Genomic DNA, 18090 nt, shown 5'->3' with positions numbered 1-18090 from the left:
TATTATGAAATGATATGGTTAAGAAAGCACTCTTCCATTATTTAGATTACAACAGCTAGTAGAATGTTTATATATATATATATAAAATAGGTAACCAACAAAAACCTTTTTGTTATAAATATAAAAAAATAATATAAAAACCAGTTTATAAAACTGGTTATGAAACTGAATCAAAGATAATTCATTTCTGGTAATGCAATTTCTTGGAAACATACTTTCCTTCAGCAAACTGATCAAATTTTTCACAGAATTGGTCTGAGGCTCTCCTGAAAGCTTTCTGCCATTGTTAACTTCCTTCCCAAAGGACCACAGAAGAGTGAAAACCAGAATTTAAAGATAATTAATGTCTCCACCCAAGAGAGTTAACCCCTCCTACTAGTAAGGAAAGAGAATTGAAAAACAATTATAATGGAAACAGATACATATGTATATATTCTTTCAGAAATCATGAGAATTATCCGCACACTCTTAGCTCTTTAAGAAAAATTACAGGAAACAAAAAAATCCTCATGGGTTTATAATACATTAACCTTCATTTCTAAAGAAATGTAAGCCTAAAACAAATCTAAGCCACAAAACAAATAAATAAAAGATTAAATAAAAGCACTGATTCAGACTCATGCTCTGGTGTGGTGTGATTCATTGCATTCCAAAAGTCAAGATTTAGAACTGATTCTATTGACATTCTTGGCAAGTCCCCTATATCATGCCTTCTGAATTATACTGTGCTTCAAGGTAACTTTTAATAATCAATCCCCATTTCTAATTATTTCCTAGAAAAGTTTTCCTGTCAGTGAAACAATTTCTTAGAAATATGAGGAGAAAAATTTCCAGATATGAAGCAAACACACGCATGTAACTTCTCTCCCAACTTTGAGTTAAATTTTATTTTTTTTTAAAAAAAGCTAACATGGTAGGACAAAAAAAGTTTGTGTGAAGAGTATGGAGGAAACAATCTGATCAACATACAAACAGTTAATTCTAGATGTCTAGGGTCCTTGTTATTTTGTTAGGGAGCTCTAGTTGCCTAGTGGGTAAGGTAGGTCATTGCACTGCCAACTCAAAGACATATGCTTCAAATACACCTGCTACTCTGCGAGAGAGATGAGCAGTCTCCTTGCCTGCACTTTACAGCCTCTGAAAACCCACTGCAGGGTCAACTACGATCTGGTTCTGGATCAACTGCTATAAGTTTGAGCTTTTTTAAATTGTTTTGCTAACATTAAAAACATATAGTTTCAAAATTCATCAAGAGGCAAGAAAACATTTTATGTATAAATACTAACATACACACCAACTGATGAATTATTATTCTGCCTGAACTGCAGTCATAATTCAAAATCAAAAGTGGGTTTTTTCCCCGAAATAGATTCCTTAGTAGCAAAAATCTTAATGTACTCATGTAGCACTTCCATGAAGATGACTGGCATACACAGCCAGCTTTAGATTAGTAAGTGTAATATTTCGTAACATAGTTCTCTAGCCTGAATCACTCTGACAAATCATTACATTTCTTCTCCTCAATTAATATTTTAAGCTAAATGTGAATATGTACTTAGACTTCCAAACAAGCATTTTAAAATGGGACATTAAAAGCCACATTTACATAATTTTTAAACTAAATGTGAAAATCTAATTAACTAAACCTACAAATAAAAAAAAATAAATAGAACTGTTCTTCTGATGCTCCATGAGAGTTGAATACTAAATTTCTCATAAATAAATCTTTGAAAAAGCCATGTCATAAAGAGTATTTAAGTAAACACAAAAGGAACAATATTTTACACTGTCCTTTGTCTCTGCTCTATGCTCTAAGCAGAACTGTAATGGTGAACTGTGGCAAGAAAAAGTTAAAATGAAGAATTTCTGGGAAGTATTAACCTGACTGATTTCATTTTCATACCATAAGCACCTACATAGGTATCCAAGCATCTGAATACTGCTGATGTGGGAGAGGGAATCAGTGTCTCATTACACAATACTCTGTATTTTTAAAATTTGATTTAATGTATTTTAAAAATGTGTAAAATAGGAGGGGATTTTTGTAGTTGGAGTTTTTTTGTTTTATTTTTTAAATCTGAGGTTATCCATTAAGGATAATTTAAAATATAAAAGAGAGATACTTACCTTGCTAAAAAAATAGTAACATTTTTAGAATATGTAACGTATTTAAATAGCAAAGTCCTTTGTGGGATAAATAATTGTACCATGTGGAGTGCAAATCAATCACACCAACCTGCTTGATCTTGCAATAAGAAGTAGTAAGCAAATCGTAGACAGGAAGCATGTGCACAGAGATGAGGAAGAAAAAAGAAAAGCATTATTTCTTTTGTAAAACAAAGAAAAAAATTTATTACAGCATTCATTTAACGTACAGAAATAAATCAAACCACTATCAAAACGGAAATAGAGCTTATATAAAAAGAAAGCATATTCAACAAATAAGAGGTGTCATTTAAGCAGAGATAAGAAAGCTAATTTAATCTAAAGTTGCAATTCAAGTCAATTTTAAAAGCTCACACTGACTCCCACACTCTTACAAAAGCAACTGTCGGGCACCATGTGGTTTTACTAATGGCAGACATGGAATTGGGAACCTGCTAAGATCTGGCAAGTAGTCTAAAAAGGCAAAACAGAGAATGAAGCCAATCAAAGTAACAGTTCACATTCTTCATTTCCAAAATTTCCCAATTCAATGTTCCTTCCAGTATAAAGATCCATTACAGGTATGCCCCCCTTTAAGAAAATATGATGTAAAAATTCTGCCAACTGAACACGTAAGACAACAATAATGTGTCCTTTTTTAATAACAGAATTTTTTTCCTGCACCTTCACCGAAACATTTATACTATAAATTTTTAGTCTGCTTTATATTTTCATATCACAAATATAAAAAAATATGAGCCAAATAATTTTTGAGAGTAAAATTGCAATAAAAATAACAAAAGGATTTAAGGAAGACTTTAAAAACAGGCAAACTTCTCAATGTAGTCACAATGGGACTTAATTTCCCAACTTGATTTATAAACAATTTTCAGGAAAAAAAATTACCTAAAGTGAAGCACACCTGTACAACAGATTTACATTTAACCTACTAGAAGATCAAAAGTAACTATAATGATTCTCTAAAAGTAAATGACCAATTGATGACTCAAGCAAAGGATATCTAAAAAAGAGGGAGTGCATTCATACTTTTTAAAGGGAGTGCATTCATACTTTTTAAAGGGAGAGGACATACAAGTTACACAGAACAACCACATGCTTGGGAAACCATCTGTCCACTTCACCAACACACCTACATTGTGACAACAAAAGTTAACAGACTCTGCTAGAATGCAAATAATATACCAATACCAAAACCAAACTCGGTATCATCAAGTCTGTTTGACTCCCAATGACCCTACAGCACAGAGTAGAACTGCCCTGGAGGGTTTCCAAGGCTATAAATCTATGTGGAAGCAGAGTCCCACAACTATCTCCCTTACAGTTTAATAGAGCCACTCAAAGAATTAAGGCAAGATTTAAAACAGCAAATTAAATTAGAATGCCTCTCACTTGCACATTTTTCCTGTGTTTTGCAGTTTATAATACAAAATAGTATCTCTCTTTGGTCTTTAAAGCAATTTCATATATTTAAATTTCAATTATTCTCGAAAATTAATTTGGTAGAACACTTAATAAGTGTCAACAGAAAATAAGTTTCTAATACCCTTAGAAATGTTCCTCTAGGAAGTTAAAGGTCTAAGAACAGTAACCAGATGTTTTTGTTATTAGTTTGGGAAAGGGTAAGTATATAGATAATGCTCTAAAAGACAGTAAGCTGCAAGCTAGCATAAGGAAGAAAAACATTACCTCTCTTTTCTTCTGAAAATAAATATAATAGATAAAATTAAATGCTCTTCCACTTAACTAAGTTAAAGTTTAAATTAAGGCCTTTGTTTAATAAAGTTTGAAATAAGTCTAGATAAATTCTGCATAAATTTTTTATTGTTTTGAATTCTCTAATTATTCATACCTTAGAAAATTCTCAAAACTGATCAAGTAGAAACAGGTATAAATGGTCATCTGAAACAAAATACTATTCAATTTTCCTTTACTTGCTTCAAAGTTTATGTTTCTTAAAAATGTGGCTTCCAATGGAGTATAAAACCTCTTAAGACATGTTATAATGGGCATTAGTGTACTTCCAAATACAATTTATACTTTAATAACTTTAAGTTTATTATTACATATTCCTTACACTGATTAGGATTAAAAAAATCATCAAAATATAAAAATGAACAAGAAGAATTATTCTTTTATACAGCTTACTAGCTCTCTTTACATTATCTCAATTGCGAAAGCATGAATCTCTCTTCCATTGTCTCATACACAAGCTTAAGCATGTTTTAACAATTATGGTTAACTGGAAGCAATGAAGAGGGAGGACAATCAACACATGCTTTGGTCTACTGAGAAATCCAACATGTATTTTTAAGTAATGACAGGGAGTAGTGCAACATTTCTCAAATGGAGCCCATGAGTTATGGAAAAGCCAAAGCTCTGATAGAGAAGTGAAGAGCTACCACTCACTAGGGAAGAACTTATCCAGAGGATTCTCTATCACAGAACATGTAGAGTCTGAACTACTGCTGCTGCTACTGCCTGGAAGACAAAGAAATGAACCCAACCGGAACCAAGGAAAGAGGAACAAGAAATGAACACATACATGGAGAAAAATTTAGTTCCAGAAGAAAGCGTCTTAAAGAAAAATCAAGCTTTGTGTTAAAGAATCAAAACTTCATTTCCCCTTAAAACCAGGGCTGACAGTCTTTCATATACTCTCTACTTTACAAATCCATTTGAGGGGATTAGAAAGTGTTCTTTTTTAAGTATCTACTATGGGGAAACTCTATGTTCACCCAAAAGATAGTATTTTATAATAATAAAAAAATAAGTCTTTTGGTGACACTTAAATCTATTTAAAATTATTTCTGTTGGTAAGTTAAAGGGAATGAGTTTTAAAACTTAAAAAGTCATTCCCAGTTACTGTCCAACCGTTTCTTAGTCATGAACATTTGCCCACTCCCTTATGTGTGACGGTAGGACTCTGCTTGCTCCTCTGAGTTTTAAATGTCCTTTATTTGGGGTGGAGAGAGTAGATCACCAGGCCTCTTTCTTTTTAGTTGCTTCTCAGTGGATTCAAACTGCCAACCTTTTGGTTTGCAGTCAAATACATTAAATTTTGTACCATGCAGAACTAAAAAGTAAAAAACAACTGAAAATATAATATAAATCACCCTCTTTATGGCCAGGTTGGAGTCCCTGAAGATGCAGTAAAAGCTAACCAAAAGGTTATAGAGTTTGGATTCTACTCATAGATACATTGGGAAAAGGTCAGTCTACATATTTCTGAAAAACCAGCCATGACAAACTCTGTGGAGTACAGTTCTATTCTGACACACATAATCAGGGTCAATTAGATAGTAACTGGTACAGCCAGGCTGGGCTCGCTCTCTCTCTCTCTCTCAATACCAAATGACCATCTAATTACTTGTGTTCAAGGTTTCACAGCAAAACTGAAAAGGTTCACTAAAAATGGTTACACTTCCAAGCCTGGAAAAAAAGATTCTTTACACAGTAAATATTTGTAACATATTAAACAATGTCAGTTATTCTATTTGAAATGTCAAATTTTTAAACAAATCCATTATCTGCTTTCATTTTGAAAAAGATCATTAACTCTGAGAGAACATGTAAGAACATAAAATTATTTCACTAAATGAGGGATCAGCAAATGTTTTCTGTAAAAGACCAAATAGCAAATGTTTTTGGCTTTGTGAGACATATAATCTCTGTTGCAAACTATTAATCCCTGTTGCTGAATACCACCTATAAACAAGTGAGTATGTCCATAAATAAGTCTTATTTGCAAACATGGAATAGGAGAAGGTTGACCAGTGGACCATACTTTGCCAATACTTGCTCTAAATCACACTTCTCCTGCTTTTTTGAAGTTACAAACTCTTTCTAGTTTGTAAACTTGGGGTTCCTGATCAAGCAGTGATGAGTTTTATTTTCAGCAAGTTCATTTTAATAAGGCAAGCAAACTACGCATCAGCTTGAAACAACGAACAACATTAATGGAAGAGAGTTCTGAAATAAACAAACACTTGGGATGAAAAAGTTTTAAATATAGGCCATTATAATATGTCTCTCTCTTTCAGATAGATATCACTATCACACAAACAGTTTTAACTTATGCATGGCAATGAAAACCCCAAAAGAGAAAAAAAATTAGAGAGTATTTTAAAAGGAAAAAAAAGTTATTCTAGTATTCAACAACAAAATAGATGAAACTTAAAAAAAAAATGTTTTTTTAAAAACTTGCAAAAATAAAAACCTACCTAAAAATAGTACCCTAAAAAAATAACAACCCTACACAAACTCATTATTTAAAAATTCAATGACTTCTAAACTAACTGTGCTTAAGAAAAGCTTTACAATAACCCAATTATCCAAGAAATTTAGGTTCTAAATACATATGAAAGTTCTTACTAAAACTGAAGCACTATATAAGATGGCTGGGGTTTTTTAAAAATTATCTTTATTAAAAGTATCTGCTATCACAGATATCTGCAATTCTAAATTTTAAAATAACGGAACATACTGTATTATGGTTCAGCTAGTACAGGAGAAAAAATACAAATTTAAATATATCTTCCATTCTAATTGCTATCATCACTAAAAATGACAACATTTTTAAAATTTTGCAAAAACGAGGTTTGCAATATACTACTTCAAGAAAGATTACATCATTGTTGGATAGTAATCCCACTTAATTTTTACAAATTAGAACTCAAAAAGAACTTACCCCTTCTCTTTTTCCTTTTCTCTCCATCTTCTCCAATCTCAGCTTCTTCATCATCATCTTCTTCTGACCCACTGACATCAGATCCTGATATTTCTTCACCTTGTAGAGAAATTTAATACAGTGAGTTTCATATTCTGTACCAAGTCATTAGATACTTAGGAAATACCTACATTTTAATGTTCTTCCTTCAATTTTGCTGCCTAAAACAAACCTTACATAATCCAAGTTAGTATATAGCAGACATGCGAACCCCAGAAGATACATCTTATTTTTTTAAGTTTTAAGTAAAAGGTAATTTCTGATTCATTTAAAATTTTGAACAATTACTTATATACAGGCTTAAATATATATAAAAAGTATGTGTCAGAGACATTATTTCGGTCTTTTTAAAATGCTTTTCTCCTTTTGGGGAGTTTTTTCTCCTCAGCTTAGTTTTATAAGATTCTAAATTATTCAATCTTTGTATGTTAGAGTTATCAAACTGCTACCTAACAGCATTCTCTTTTTAGGATTCTGCCACAAGGACTACTTAAAAAGCAGAAGGCAGGAAGAACAGGAAAAGAATGGGTTGATAAGGAACACCGTATTAGAAAAGGTGAAGGGAAGGTAATTTTGAAAAGAATGGCTGACATGACATTACGAGTAATACAACTAATAAGCTGGTGCTAGACATGCATTGGAGAGTGAAAGGGCGGGAGAAGGAGTGATAAATCTGCATGAATGAGTGAATGAAAAGTCAATTTCTTTGTGAACCTCTATTCAAATCACAATAAAAAAATACTTAAAAGTATAAGGATGTTATTGGGTACACATTAAGTTAAAAACAAAAGAAAAATATCCGATGAAAGGGGATGATTAAACTAACAATGCAGTATTGTACTGTTTCCTGTAAAGACAAGAAACAAACTGGAAAAAAAAAAAAAAGAAATCAACCCACTGCCATCAAGTCAGCCCCACGGCGTCTCCGACGCTGCCAATCTCTACGGGAGGAGGAGTGATTATCTTTCTCCCATGGAGCAGCTGCTGGATTCCAATCACTGGCCTTTCACTTAGCAGTCCAATACACTGTGCTACCAGGGGTTCTCAGTACAGTAATTATTTAAAAATACCATCATCTAAATATGATGTACCTAGGAGGCAGTCTTTGAGGCCGATCCACTGTCCTCCACAGATATGTAATAAAGTGCTTATAGATATTGGGAAAAAAATATGACATACCTAAGAAAACAAAGGTAACTTGTGGAGGGGGAAACAAACTACACACAAGTCACATGCAGGTAATAACTGTGTCTCTATGAAAAGAATAAGAAGAGATCAATGAATCTTGGAAAAAAGAATTTGCTTAAAAATACAGTATTTTGGTTTGGGTTTAGAAACAATAGCACTTTGGTACCAGTGTACACCTCTATGCCCAAATTTTGTTCTCTTAACACCATTTTCCAATGAAAGGAGCCAGGGAGAAATGGATGACTCTAAGGCAGGACACTTAAGAAAGATACAAGATAGAAGGCAGTCTTTGAGGCCAACCTGCTGTCCACCGCAGATCTGTAATAAAGTGCTTAAGGATACTGGAGAAAAAAAAAAGAAAGAAAGATACAAGATATGCCCACAACATCTTGAAGTACCAGAAGTTAAGAAGCGTTTAAGAAAATTATGGCAGCATTATCACAGGATACAGGAACTACTTTGAAGGAGCACCTAATGGTCAAAGTTGAGACAATAAGAAAATAAAAAATGACACCATGAGGTTATAATCAACAGATTAAATTCAAAAAGTCCACACTTATACATAATCAATTAAGTAAACAGAGACAGGGCAATGCTTCCTTACAACAGAATTCCAAATGAACTTAGAAGGAAAGATAGAAATAGAAAATAACCACAAAGGAAATGACATTGAATTACTGTTGCAAGCAAGAACCATTAGTGGATACTAAAATTAGTTTGAAAAAACATAATGATAAACAGGATCTTCTCAAGAGATGCATATTAATTTTAAAAAAGGGAAAACACAGCAGTAGAATTAAGAGGAGAAGCCTGGTGGACTAAGGAAAAACTTTGTCTCATTCATTGCTTTCATAACCAATTCCTAGCTGACCATCCAGTGAGTTTTCAAAGTCTATGAATCTCCCAAGAGGAGACTGCCTAACTTCATGAAGCAGCTAACGGAGTCAAATAAAGAGAGCTGTCACCTCTGGGTTAGTAATACAACTCCCTACTGGCTGGTTATTGTTGTCACCACTATGTGCCACCAACTTTGAATCAATTCAACGCTGATCCTCCCATGGGTTTTCAGAGGCTGTAAATTGCAGGGAAAGAGAATCTTTCTCCTGCAGAGAGTTAGTGGATTCCAACTATATGCCTTTAGATTAGCAGCACAACTCCTTACCACTAAGACACCAGATGAGAGCTCCCTCCCTACTGAGAGACGGTCTACAAAATATCTAACCAGTACTATTCAAAAGTGCCAAGATTATAAAGACAGGAGGGGATGAAGGAAATAATAAGTAAATGCAACATGGGATTCTACAATGGATTCTGGATCAAAAAAGAGTATTAGGAAAACTGGCAAAATTCAAAGATTTGCACAACAGTTAACAGGATTATATCCGCCTAAATTTCCTGGTTTCAACAAGTATGCTACAAATAAATAAGACTTAATTAAGGCGCTCTAGTGGTGCTGTTCTTTAAATATTAGCAACATCAAGGTAGAGTGGGTGCTGGTAGCTTAGTGGCAAGGAGTTTGCACTGCCACTACCAAGGCATGCAGCCTAGTCCACCAGCTGCTCCACGGGTGAAAGCCAGGCAATCGCCTTGCATAAAATGTTCGGCCTCTGAAAACCCGCTGGAAGGTCAGCTATGAGTCGTTTCTGACTCGATGGTACACAACAAAATAAAGGTGAACAGTTCAAACCTACTGTTTAGCAGCACTGCAGGGACAAGATGAGGCCATTGCCTTCTGTAAAGATTTACAGCCTTGGAAATCCTGTGGAGCAGTCTCACTCTGTCCTGCATGGTTGCCGTTAAGTCAGAAAGACTGGACGGCAATGGGCTGGGTTGGGTTTTTATGTGAGATGTTACCACCAGGAGGAGCCAGGGAAGGGTACACAGAAACTCTCCATACTGCTTTTGTACACATAACATCCTTGATGATGTAAACAGTTAGTTAAAGATTTGAGGCATGAGTCTCCTCCAAAGCAAGCTGAAACAAAGGCCTGTTGATCAACTTTCAAAATATCAACCACCAAAAACTCTAAGGAGCACAATTCTGTCATGACGATACATGGGCTCACGATGCGTGGGAACTAACCTGACAGTAACTGGCTAAATGGGTAGCATTACCTCTAAACTAAACATTTTAAAAGTATTTCTTATTGTTTTTACCTACTTTATTGCCTGTGTCATTACCTCTGTTAAGCAAGCTCACACAACTTTGCATAACTGGATTATAAAAACAAATGTCATAAGAGCACAAACCAAAGGAAAAGTATTAAAACTAAGGTATGAACCCAATAAAGTATACCTAAGAAATTTTATGTTTAAAACAGATTGGCTATAAATACCACCTAGTGGTCACATTGAGAACACCAAATTTCTTCATCTAAGAACTAAATCACTAATTTTATTGAACTGGCATCTTCTCCAAACATTTGGGATGTTGGCATCTCTGGATTTCACCCTTCTGATCTAACCAATTTCCCCACAGAGATCAAAGGTGTAGTTTCAAAGCCCTCTGTTTGCTTTATCTCCCAATTGGAAAGATCTGTCCCTAGCATGAGGTACAGGAAGTTACTGAACATTTAATGTTTAGAAAGTGTTTCACCTTTGAGTATGGTCTTTCAAACCTTCCAACTTTCTAATGACACTCTGTTAGGAAATAATTTGCAAAATGGAATTTTATCTTTAAATTTAAGTATAAAAGCTTATTTCAAGGCCATTAAATTTTCAGTTTTATTATAAACTTGACTTTACCCCTAACTTTTATTTAAAAAAACTAATATTTATTTTAAAAACAGATTTGATATCCATCACAAAGGCAGAAATCTGCTGATTCTTACCTAAATAAATAAACAATGCAGCTTTAAATCTAGTTATAAATAAAATTTTGTATTTAACTAGTCATAAGGTTCTAATAAAGCAGCTGTTCCATGGGAGAAATATGGGCAATCTTCTCTCTTACAATGTAAATTTCTGAAAAGTTGAGGGTCAGCCAAGAGTTGGTTCTGAACCAACAGCAATGAGTAAGTGACTGATTTAACAAATGTTCATATAAAATCAATATGTGATCATAAGAAAGGTTTAAATAAAACTACTATAACTAAGAAAAATACACATATCATTTTACCTGAGCTTAATAATAAAATGCTAAAGTATGTAAGTACCAACTTATTGTCTAGAAACATTCCTTTAAATACCAACACTTAAAGATTAAGAACTCATTTAACAGGTGATTTCCACAAGAATATTTATTGGTTAAACAAACAATTTTTAACTAACACGGAAATGAATATTTGATAAAAACTCACCTTCTTCAAGCTTTTTTTTCAGTTCTTCTATTTCTTTCTGAAACTGACGAAGCAAAGCATCCTTTGGATCTTCATTAATTCTAGCTTTATTTTTAATATTTTTAGCACGATTGGCGTAACGCAATGTACTGATAGTTTCATCGTAATTGTAATCTGCTGGCCCAATATTTGCACACTGTTGAATTAGGAACACAAAGTGAAACATTTTACACCTGACATGGTCAAAATCAATACCATCATTGCAAATTTATCTAAAAGACTATTTTTATATGTACATTTCTAACTTTTTTTTTTTTTAAAAAGTCAAGCCTCTAGATTTCCAAATCAGACATTATTACAGAGCTAATACACATGGAACACTAGAGAACAAATAACCACAAGTATTAGAGAGTAATGCTGTCAATAGTTTAAATACATTACCCATATAATTGTATGTAAGTTATATCGTAAAACTGCCTATGTTAATTATATCCCCAATTAAAATCTTGCCATCCTAAAAAAAATTAAAAATCTTACCATCATGGTTTTTGAATTTCCTCCTAAGGAATCCTGAAGCAGACGAGTCAACTTTGAGTTACGATAAGGCACATGAGTGCTTTTTCCATCAACCAAGGCGGAAATTACATTGCCAAGGGTAGAAAGGGAAAGATTGATTTTTGTAGCTTCCTTTAGGCGCTGTCCAGTAGCTCCAGTTTTTGCTTGTCTTTCTGAACCCTAGGAAAAGAAAAAACACAAAATAATCTTATCAAGCTTTAAAGACAAATACGGTTATTAAAAGATAAAAATCTGGCATGATGTCTAGAGTCTGTCTCAAAATACTACAGTCGGGCAAGAAGTTGCTGAGAATAAAGAAAAAAAAACAAGATAGGCCATAAGTTGATGATAATTGTTAAGATGGTAAAGAGGGACATGGTGGGTAATCATAATAGTCTATCTACTTTTATATACATAATAAATACTAAGTTATAAGTTCATAAAAGTCAACTTTGTTTAGTGCTCTATTCTGCCTCCTAGTTCACTATAGAGTGGCGGGTGTCTAAAAATGTTTGAAGCAGTTATCCAAAGCATAACACTTACTCTCTATGTGCTTAGAGCAACAGAGGAAGAATGAGAGCTGGAAATAAGAAGAGGAAATGGAATACGTGACTAAATGCCTCCATGGTCAAATGCCTCTTCTGTCAAAAGATCTGAATGAAAAGGTGCCTAGCTACTCTTATTAAACACTTTGATCAAAGACTGTATTGAAGAATCCTGATTAACAGAATTCCAAATTCTTGTACAATCCAGACATTCTAGAGCCATGGAGGATGAATGAACTTTCAGAACTAGTTCTAAGATAATCTTTAACTCTTAAACCAAAAATATTTTCTAATCTTCTTAAAACCAAACAATAATTTAGCTTAACTAGCAAAGAACAGATGACAACTCAAGTTTTTGGTTTCAATACCTTCAGCTGAGAAATGTCAAGTCAGTTCTTCCCTTTTAATTCTCCAATTCTAGCTCTCTGCACATATACTGAGATGCTATGGGCAAAATCTTGAATTATCCATGAAGCACCAACACTGAAATATTTTAGGAAGTACCATATGATCAAAAGCCAATGTAAGAAAGAAGTTCTAATTGCACTGAAGGCACTGACAAAAAATAAGATCCCAGGAAATGATGGGATAGATACAGCCATGGATGTGCTCACTAGTATATGCCCAGAAATTTAAAGGACAGCTGCCTGACCAACTGACTGGAAGAGATCCATATTTATTCCCATTCCAAAGAAAGATGATCTAAGAGACTGTGGAAATCAATGAACAATATCATTAATATCATATGCAAGCAAAATATTCCTAAAGACCATTAAAAAATGGCAAGAACAGTACATAGAGAATGGCCAGAGGTTCAACTTGGGTTTAGAAGAGGCCATTGCTGATGTCAGATGGGTCCTGACAAAAGCAGAGATTAGCAAATGAATGTCTTATTTGTGTTTTGTTGACCATGCAAAAGCACTTGACTGTGTAGGTCATAACAAATTATAGCTAACATTGAGAAGAATGGAAATTCTAGAACACTTAATTACATTCACATGAAACCTACACCTAGACTAAGAGGCTGCTGTGTGAACAGAGCAAGGGAATACATACGAATCCTGAGCAAATCATTTGAGAGGCTAGATTCTATGAAGAATGAGGCATTAGGATCAGAGGAAGAGTCATCAACAACCTGTTTATGCAGATGACACAACCTTGCTTGCTGGAAGTGAGGAGTAGCTTTTGCTGCAGAAGATCAAAGACTACAGTCTTCAAAAAGGATTGTATCTCAATATCAAGAAAAAAAATTCTCACCACTGGACACTAGGCAACATCATGATAGATGGAGAAAAGACTGAAATTGTTAACAATTTCATCTTACTTGGATCTACAATCAACACCGTTGGTACCAGCAGTCAGGAGATCAGGAGACGTACTGCACTGAGAAAGTCTGCAGTCAGGAATATGCCCAAATTATAGAGAAGCAATATCAGTTTGAAGACTAAGGTGCACCTGGTTCAGGCCATGGTCTTTTCATCACTTGCTATGCATCACAGAGCTGGACAATGAATAAGGATGACAGAAGAATGATTCCTTTGAACTGTGGTGTTGGAGGAGAGCACTGAATATATGATGGACTGCCGAAAACCAGATTATATTTTGGAGAAGGTGTAGCCAGAGTGTTCCTTGGAGACAAAGATGATAAAGCTTCAGCTCATGTATTTTAGACATGTGGTTAAGAGAGGCTATTACTTGAAGAGAGGTAACATGGTCGGTAAATGTGGGACCTGTGAAAGAAAGGAAGATCCTCAACCAGATAGATTGACACTGTGACAGAAGCAATGGGCTCGAATGTATCAGAGATTGTGAGGATGCACAGGATAGTTCATAATTGTTGTTCACAAGGTCATTAGAGTCATACTGTACTCAGCAGCTGCTAACAACAGTGAAGAATATCTGCCTGAAGCACTGTGCTTTTGTAAGATATAGCTGTCTGGGTTTGAAGTGACGAAAGCAACTTTAAAAAGTTAGATAGAAACCTGAGGAAGCAAAACATTCATGGTAAGAGGACAAGAACAACTCAGAAAAAGAGGATGAGGATGGCTGGAAAAGTAGCAAATGTAATCAGTGTCAATGAACTGTACATGCAAAAATTGCAAAACTGGTATCTGGTTTGTTATACCTGTTTTATCAACACTAATAAGATACCTTCAAAATTATGTATAAGTCATACTTTTTCACCTTTATTTTACTTATAAAATTAAAATATTCCTTCCATACTACCCTATTACTTACAGCAAGATCTACAAGATGGAGTTTTCCCATTCTGACATGCATGTTACCATCAACACCCTTTTCACTGCACTCTATCGTAATTGTAAAGATGGCATGGGAACGGGAACTATGTTCATTCATATTAGTTGCACCAACAGAACCTTTAAGAGAGGAAGGAAGCAGAACAGGTCTTTAAAAAGAATTTATTTAAATATTAAAAATATCTTTAAAAATCATTAACTCTTATTAAATTCTTAAAAGATAATTAAATATTAATTTTCATAATTAAATTTAAAAGTCATCATTTCATCATAAGCAAAAGCCAGTAAACATGACTGACAATAAAAATATAGCTTTTATCTAGTCATGATTGAAAAGTTCTCCAAAAATTTGTGTTAATATCAATTTGTAATATTTCTCATTTTAAAGACGTAATTCTAGCACAAAAAAAGGTCATTTTAATTCCTGACACTGCTCAGTTTAGAGACTAAATAAGTAGAGAGAAAGGACACAACCTTGCTGTCCATCTTTTCTAATCTTAAACCAAGCAAATAATATCCCCTTATTTTATTTTAAAATAAAATCTATGGACACATAAATATAATTGTTTAGAACTCCCATTTTTCTCAATGTTACTCATAACTTATCATGACTCATGCAGCTGAATGCCTTTGCCTAACCAATTAAACATAAATAATCTGATATTTCTGGTATTTATTCTCTGCTTTCAGCCAACATCCGTCTGACACCAACAATGATTTCCTTCATGCCATAGACTCAACTAATTTCAATTTGAATCTCTAGAAGTTCCTTGCTAGCATATACTGCTCTAGCTATTTTTTCCATTATCTGCATCAAGATTTTACTTTAGTATGGTATCAATGATACTGTTCAATAATTTCCACATTCTCCTGCATCATCTTTTTTTGAATGAGAACAAATATGGATCTTTTCCATACAGTTAGCCAGGTATGACAAAATTCTTGGCAGAGGCTAGTTAGCACACATTGAGGGTTCTGCCTATTTCTTGAAACATCGCAATATCCCACCAACTTCTAGAGCCTTACTTTTTGCCAATGTCTTCAATGCAGCTTGCACCTCTTCCTTTAGCATCCTCTGTTATTTCCTATTAATAGTTCTGTGCTGCCCAACTCTTTTCTTCCTGCCTTTTTTTAATGATCTTTTGCTTTCTTCATGGATGATGTCCTTGATGTCATCTCACAACTCATTCAATCTTTCGTAGTTACTATTCAATGTATCAAATCTATTCTTGAGACGGCTGTTAAATTCAGATGAAAAAAGCTCATGGTTGCATTTGTGGTATTGTGACTGTTTTGTCTTCGGCTTCAGTATAAATTCTGCCCATGTGGATTTGGTGGTCTATTTCACAGTTGGACTCTGCCTTCTTCTTACTATGTCAATTTGATTCCTTTGCATTCTATCAGGTAAAGCCCATGACAATATTTGCTGTTTATGTTTTTTGAAAAAGGTATCTACAATGAATTGATTATATAAAAGTTTATTATAAGATCCTTAGCCTGATTTATGTAGTCAAAGTCATATTTTCCAACTACTAGTCATCTCAAAGAAAACAATAATCCTCACCACTAGACCTACAGGCCACAATATTATTTATAGATGGAAGAAAGAGAGAAGCTGTCAATGATTTCAAATTCTTGGGATACACATCCAAGCAAATACACACAGTAGCAGCAGGCACAAAACCAAAAGACGTGTTGAATTGGGGAAGGAAATATGCTGTCAAGGTCCTCTCTAAAGTGCTATGAAGCAAGGATGTCCATTTAAAGATTAAGGTGCACCTGATCCAAGCCATAATATTTTCAGTTGTTCCCTGTGCATCTGAAAGTTAGACAATGAATAAGGAAGACCAAAGAAGAATCAAAGACTTTGAATTGTTGGTGAACAGTACTTATGGACTGGCTTTTGAACAACACTTGAAGGAAGTGCAACCAGAATGAAGCTTAAAAACAAGGATGGTGAGACATCATCTCACTTACTTTGGACTTATTTTTAAGAGAACCCAGTCCTTGGCAAGAGATATCATGCTTGGAAAGGCAGTGTGGGTAAGCAAAAGAGAGGAAGACCCTCAACAAGATGAACTGAAGCAGTAACTACCACAAGAGCATGGCCAAGACCATGAGGATAGTGCAGGACAGGGCAAGGTTGAGATCTGTTGTTCATAAGGTCGCTATGAGTTGTAGTAGATGGCACTCGATAATAAGAATCCTTCTTTGCTTCCCACTTCTGCATTTTCATCACTAATTATTATTAATGCATTTTGGTTGCACATTTCCAACTACAGAATTTGGCAGAAATCATTTCTTCATCTTTGCCTCTATAGCTGGCGCATATTTTTTAATAATCACCCTTTCAAAAAGTCATCTTTGCATTTGTATAGATATTATTCTATCACTGACAGCACTGTATTTCAGGACAGGTCTGGAAATGCTCTTTAAGACAATGAATGGGACAAGCATTATTTTTTGTCATTCCAGCCATAGCCAACCACATGACTGTCTCATTCAAAATTAACCAGTTCATTTTCAACTCATTAATGCCTAACATATCACTATTTATGCATTCCATTTTATTTTTGAGAACTTTAAATTTTCCTAGATTCATATTTTACACATTTCACATTCCAGTTATTAATGGGTGTTTGCAGCTGTTTCTCATTTAGCATAAAGTACATAAGCAAGTAACATCCCTTCACTGAAGGAAAGGTTTGCTCCCACTGCATTGTTAAGGTAGACTCTACTTTGAGGAGGCACTTCTTCCTCAGTTACACTGTGAATGACTTCCAACCTGAGGAGTTGGTATGCAGCACTATGCAGACCAAATTCCTCTGCTATTCGCAGTTTTCCAGGGCTTGTTATTTCAGGAGTGGTTGTCCAGTCATGCCTTTTAACCTGTCTGGATCTGGAAGCTCCACGGAAGTCTGTCCATGGAGAGGAACTTGCTGGTATCTGACATACTAGTGGCACACCTACCAACATCACAGTGACAAACAAGCCACCACAGTACTACAAACCGATAGATGAGTGGTAGGGAAATGTTAAAAAATGACTCTCTATATAACTCGTGGTTACTGTGATGCTAAACACTGTGACACTGATGCACCAAATGTGATAATGGTTCCCCATGGTGGACAGTGTTTGGTGGAGCTCCCGATTAAAACAGGCTTGGAAGCTGGAGTGGTGTCCACTTCCAAAAGAGCTTGCCTCTGGAAATCCTAGGAACTTGGAGAAACAACGAAAGTTACACAAGTGTTCAGGTCTTTGGTTCATAGGGTTGCTATGAGTCGTCTATGACTCACCAGCACTTAACAACATAACAACATATATAGACTGTTGTTGTTGTTGTTATGTGCCGTTGAGTCCCTTGTGACTCATAG

The 18090-nt window shown here is 34.6% G+C and overlaps 1 protein-coding gene across 1 annotated transcript in view; it reads right to left on the bottom strand.

Annotated features, from left to right (window-relative positions):
* KIF3A (kinesin family member 3A) overlaps positions 1-18090 on the bottom strand; it is a 65988-nt gene that overhangs the window by 13481 nt on the left and 34417 nt on the right. Inside the window, exons 6-9 of the mRNA XM_006888081.1 lie at positions 14697-14836; positions 11896-12093; positions 11380-11554; positions 6854-6952 (exon numbers count right to left, since the gene is read on the bottom strand). Of these exons, the coding sequence (XP_006888143.1) occupies positions 6854-6952; positions 11380-11554; positions 11896-12093; positions 14697-14836 (612 nt within the window). The remainder of the gene's footprint in view (positions 1-6853; positions 6953-11379; positions 11555-11895; positions 12094-14696; positions 14837-18090) is intronic.

This window comes from Elephantulus edwardii, unplaced genomic scaffold (assembly GCF_000299155.1).
Source record: "Elephantulus edwardii isolate Elephantulus edwardi_28Jun2011 unplaced genomic scaffold, EleEdw1.0 scaffold00064, whole genome shotgun sequence".
NCBI classification, from domain to species: domain Eukaryota; kingdom Metazoa; phylum Chordata; class Mammalia; order Macroscelidea; family Macroscelididae; genus Elephantulus; species Elephantulus edwardii.
The sequence above is the reverse complement of the archived record's forward strand: the minus strand, read 5'-3'. Positions and strand labels throughout refer to the sequence as shown.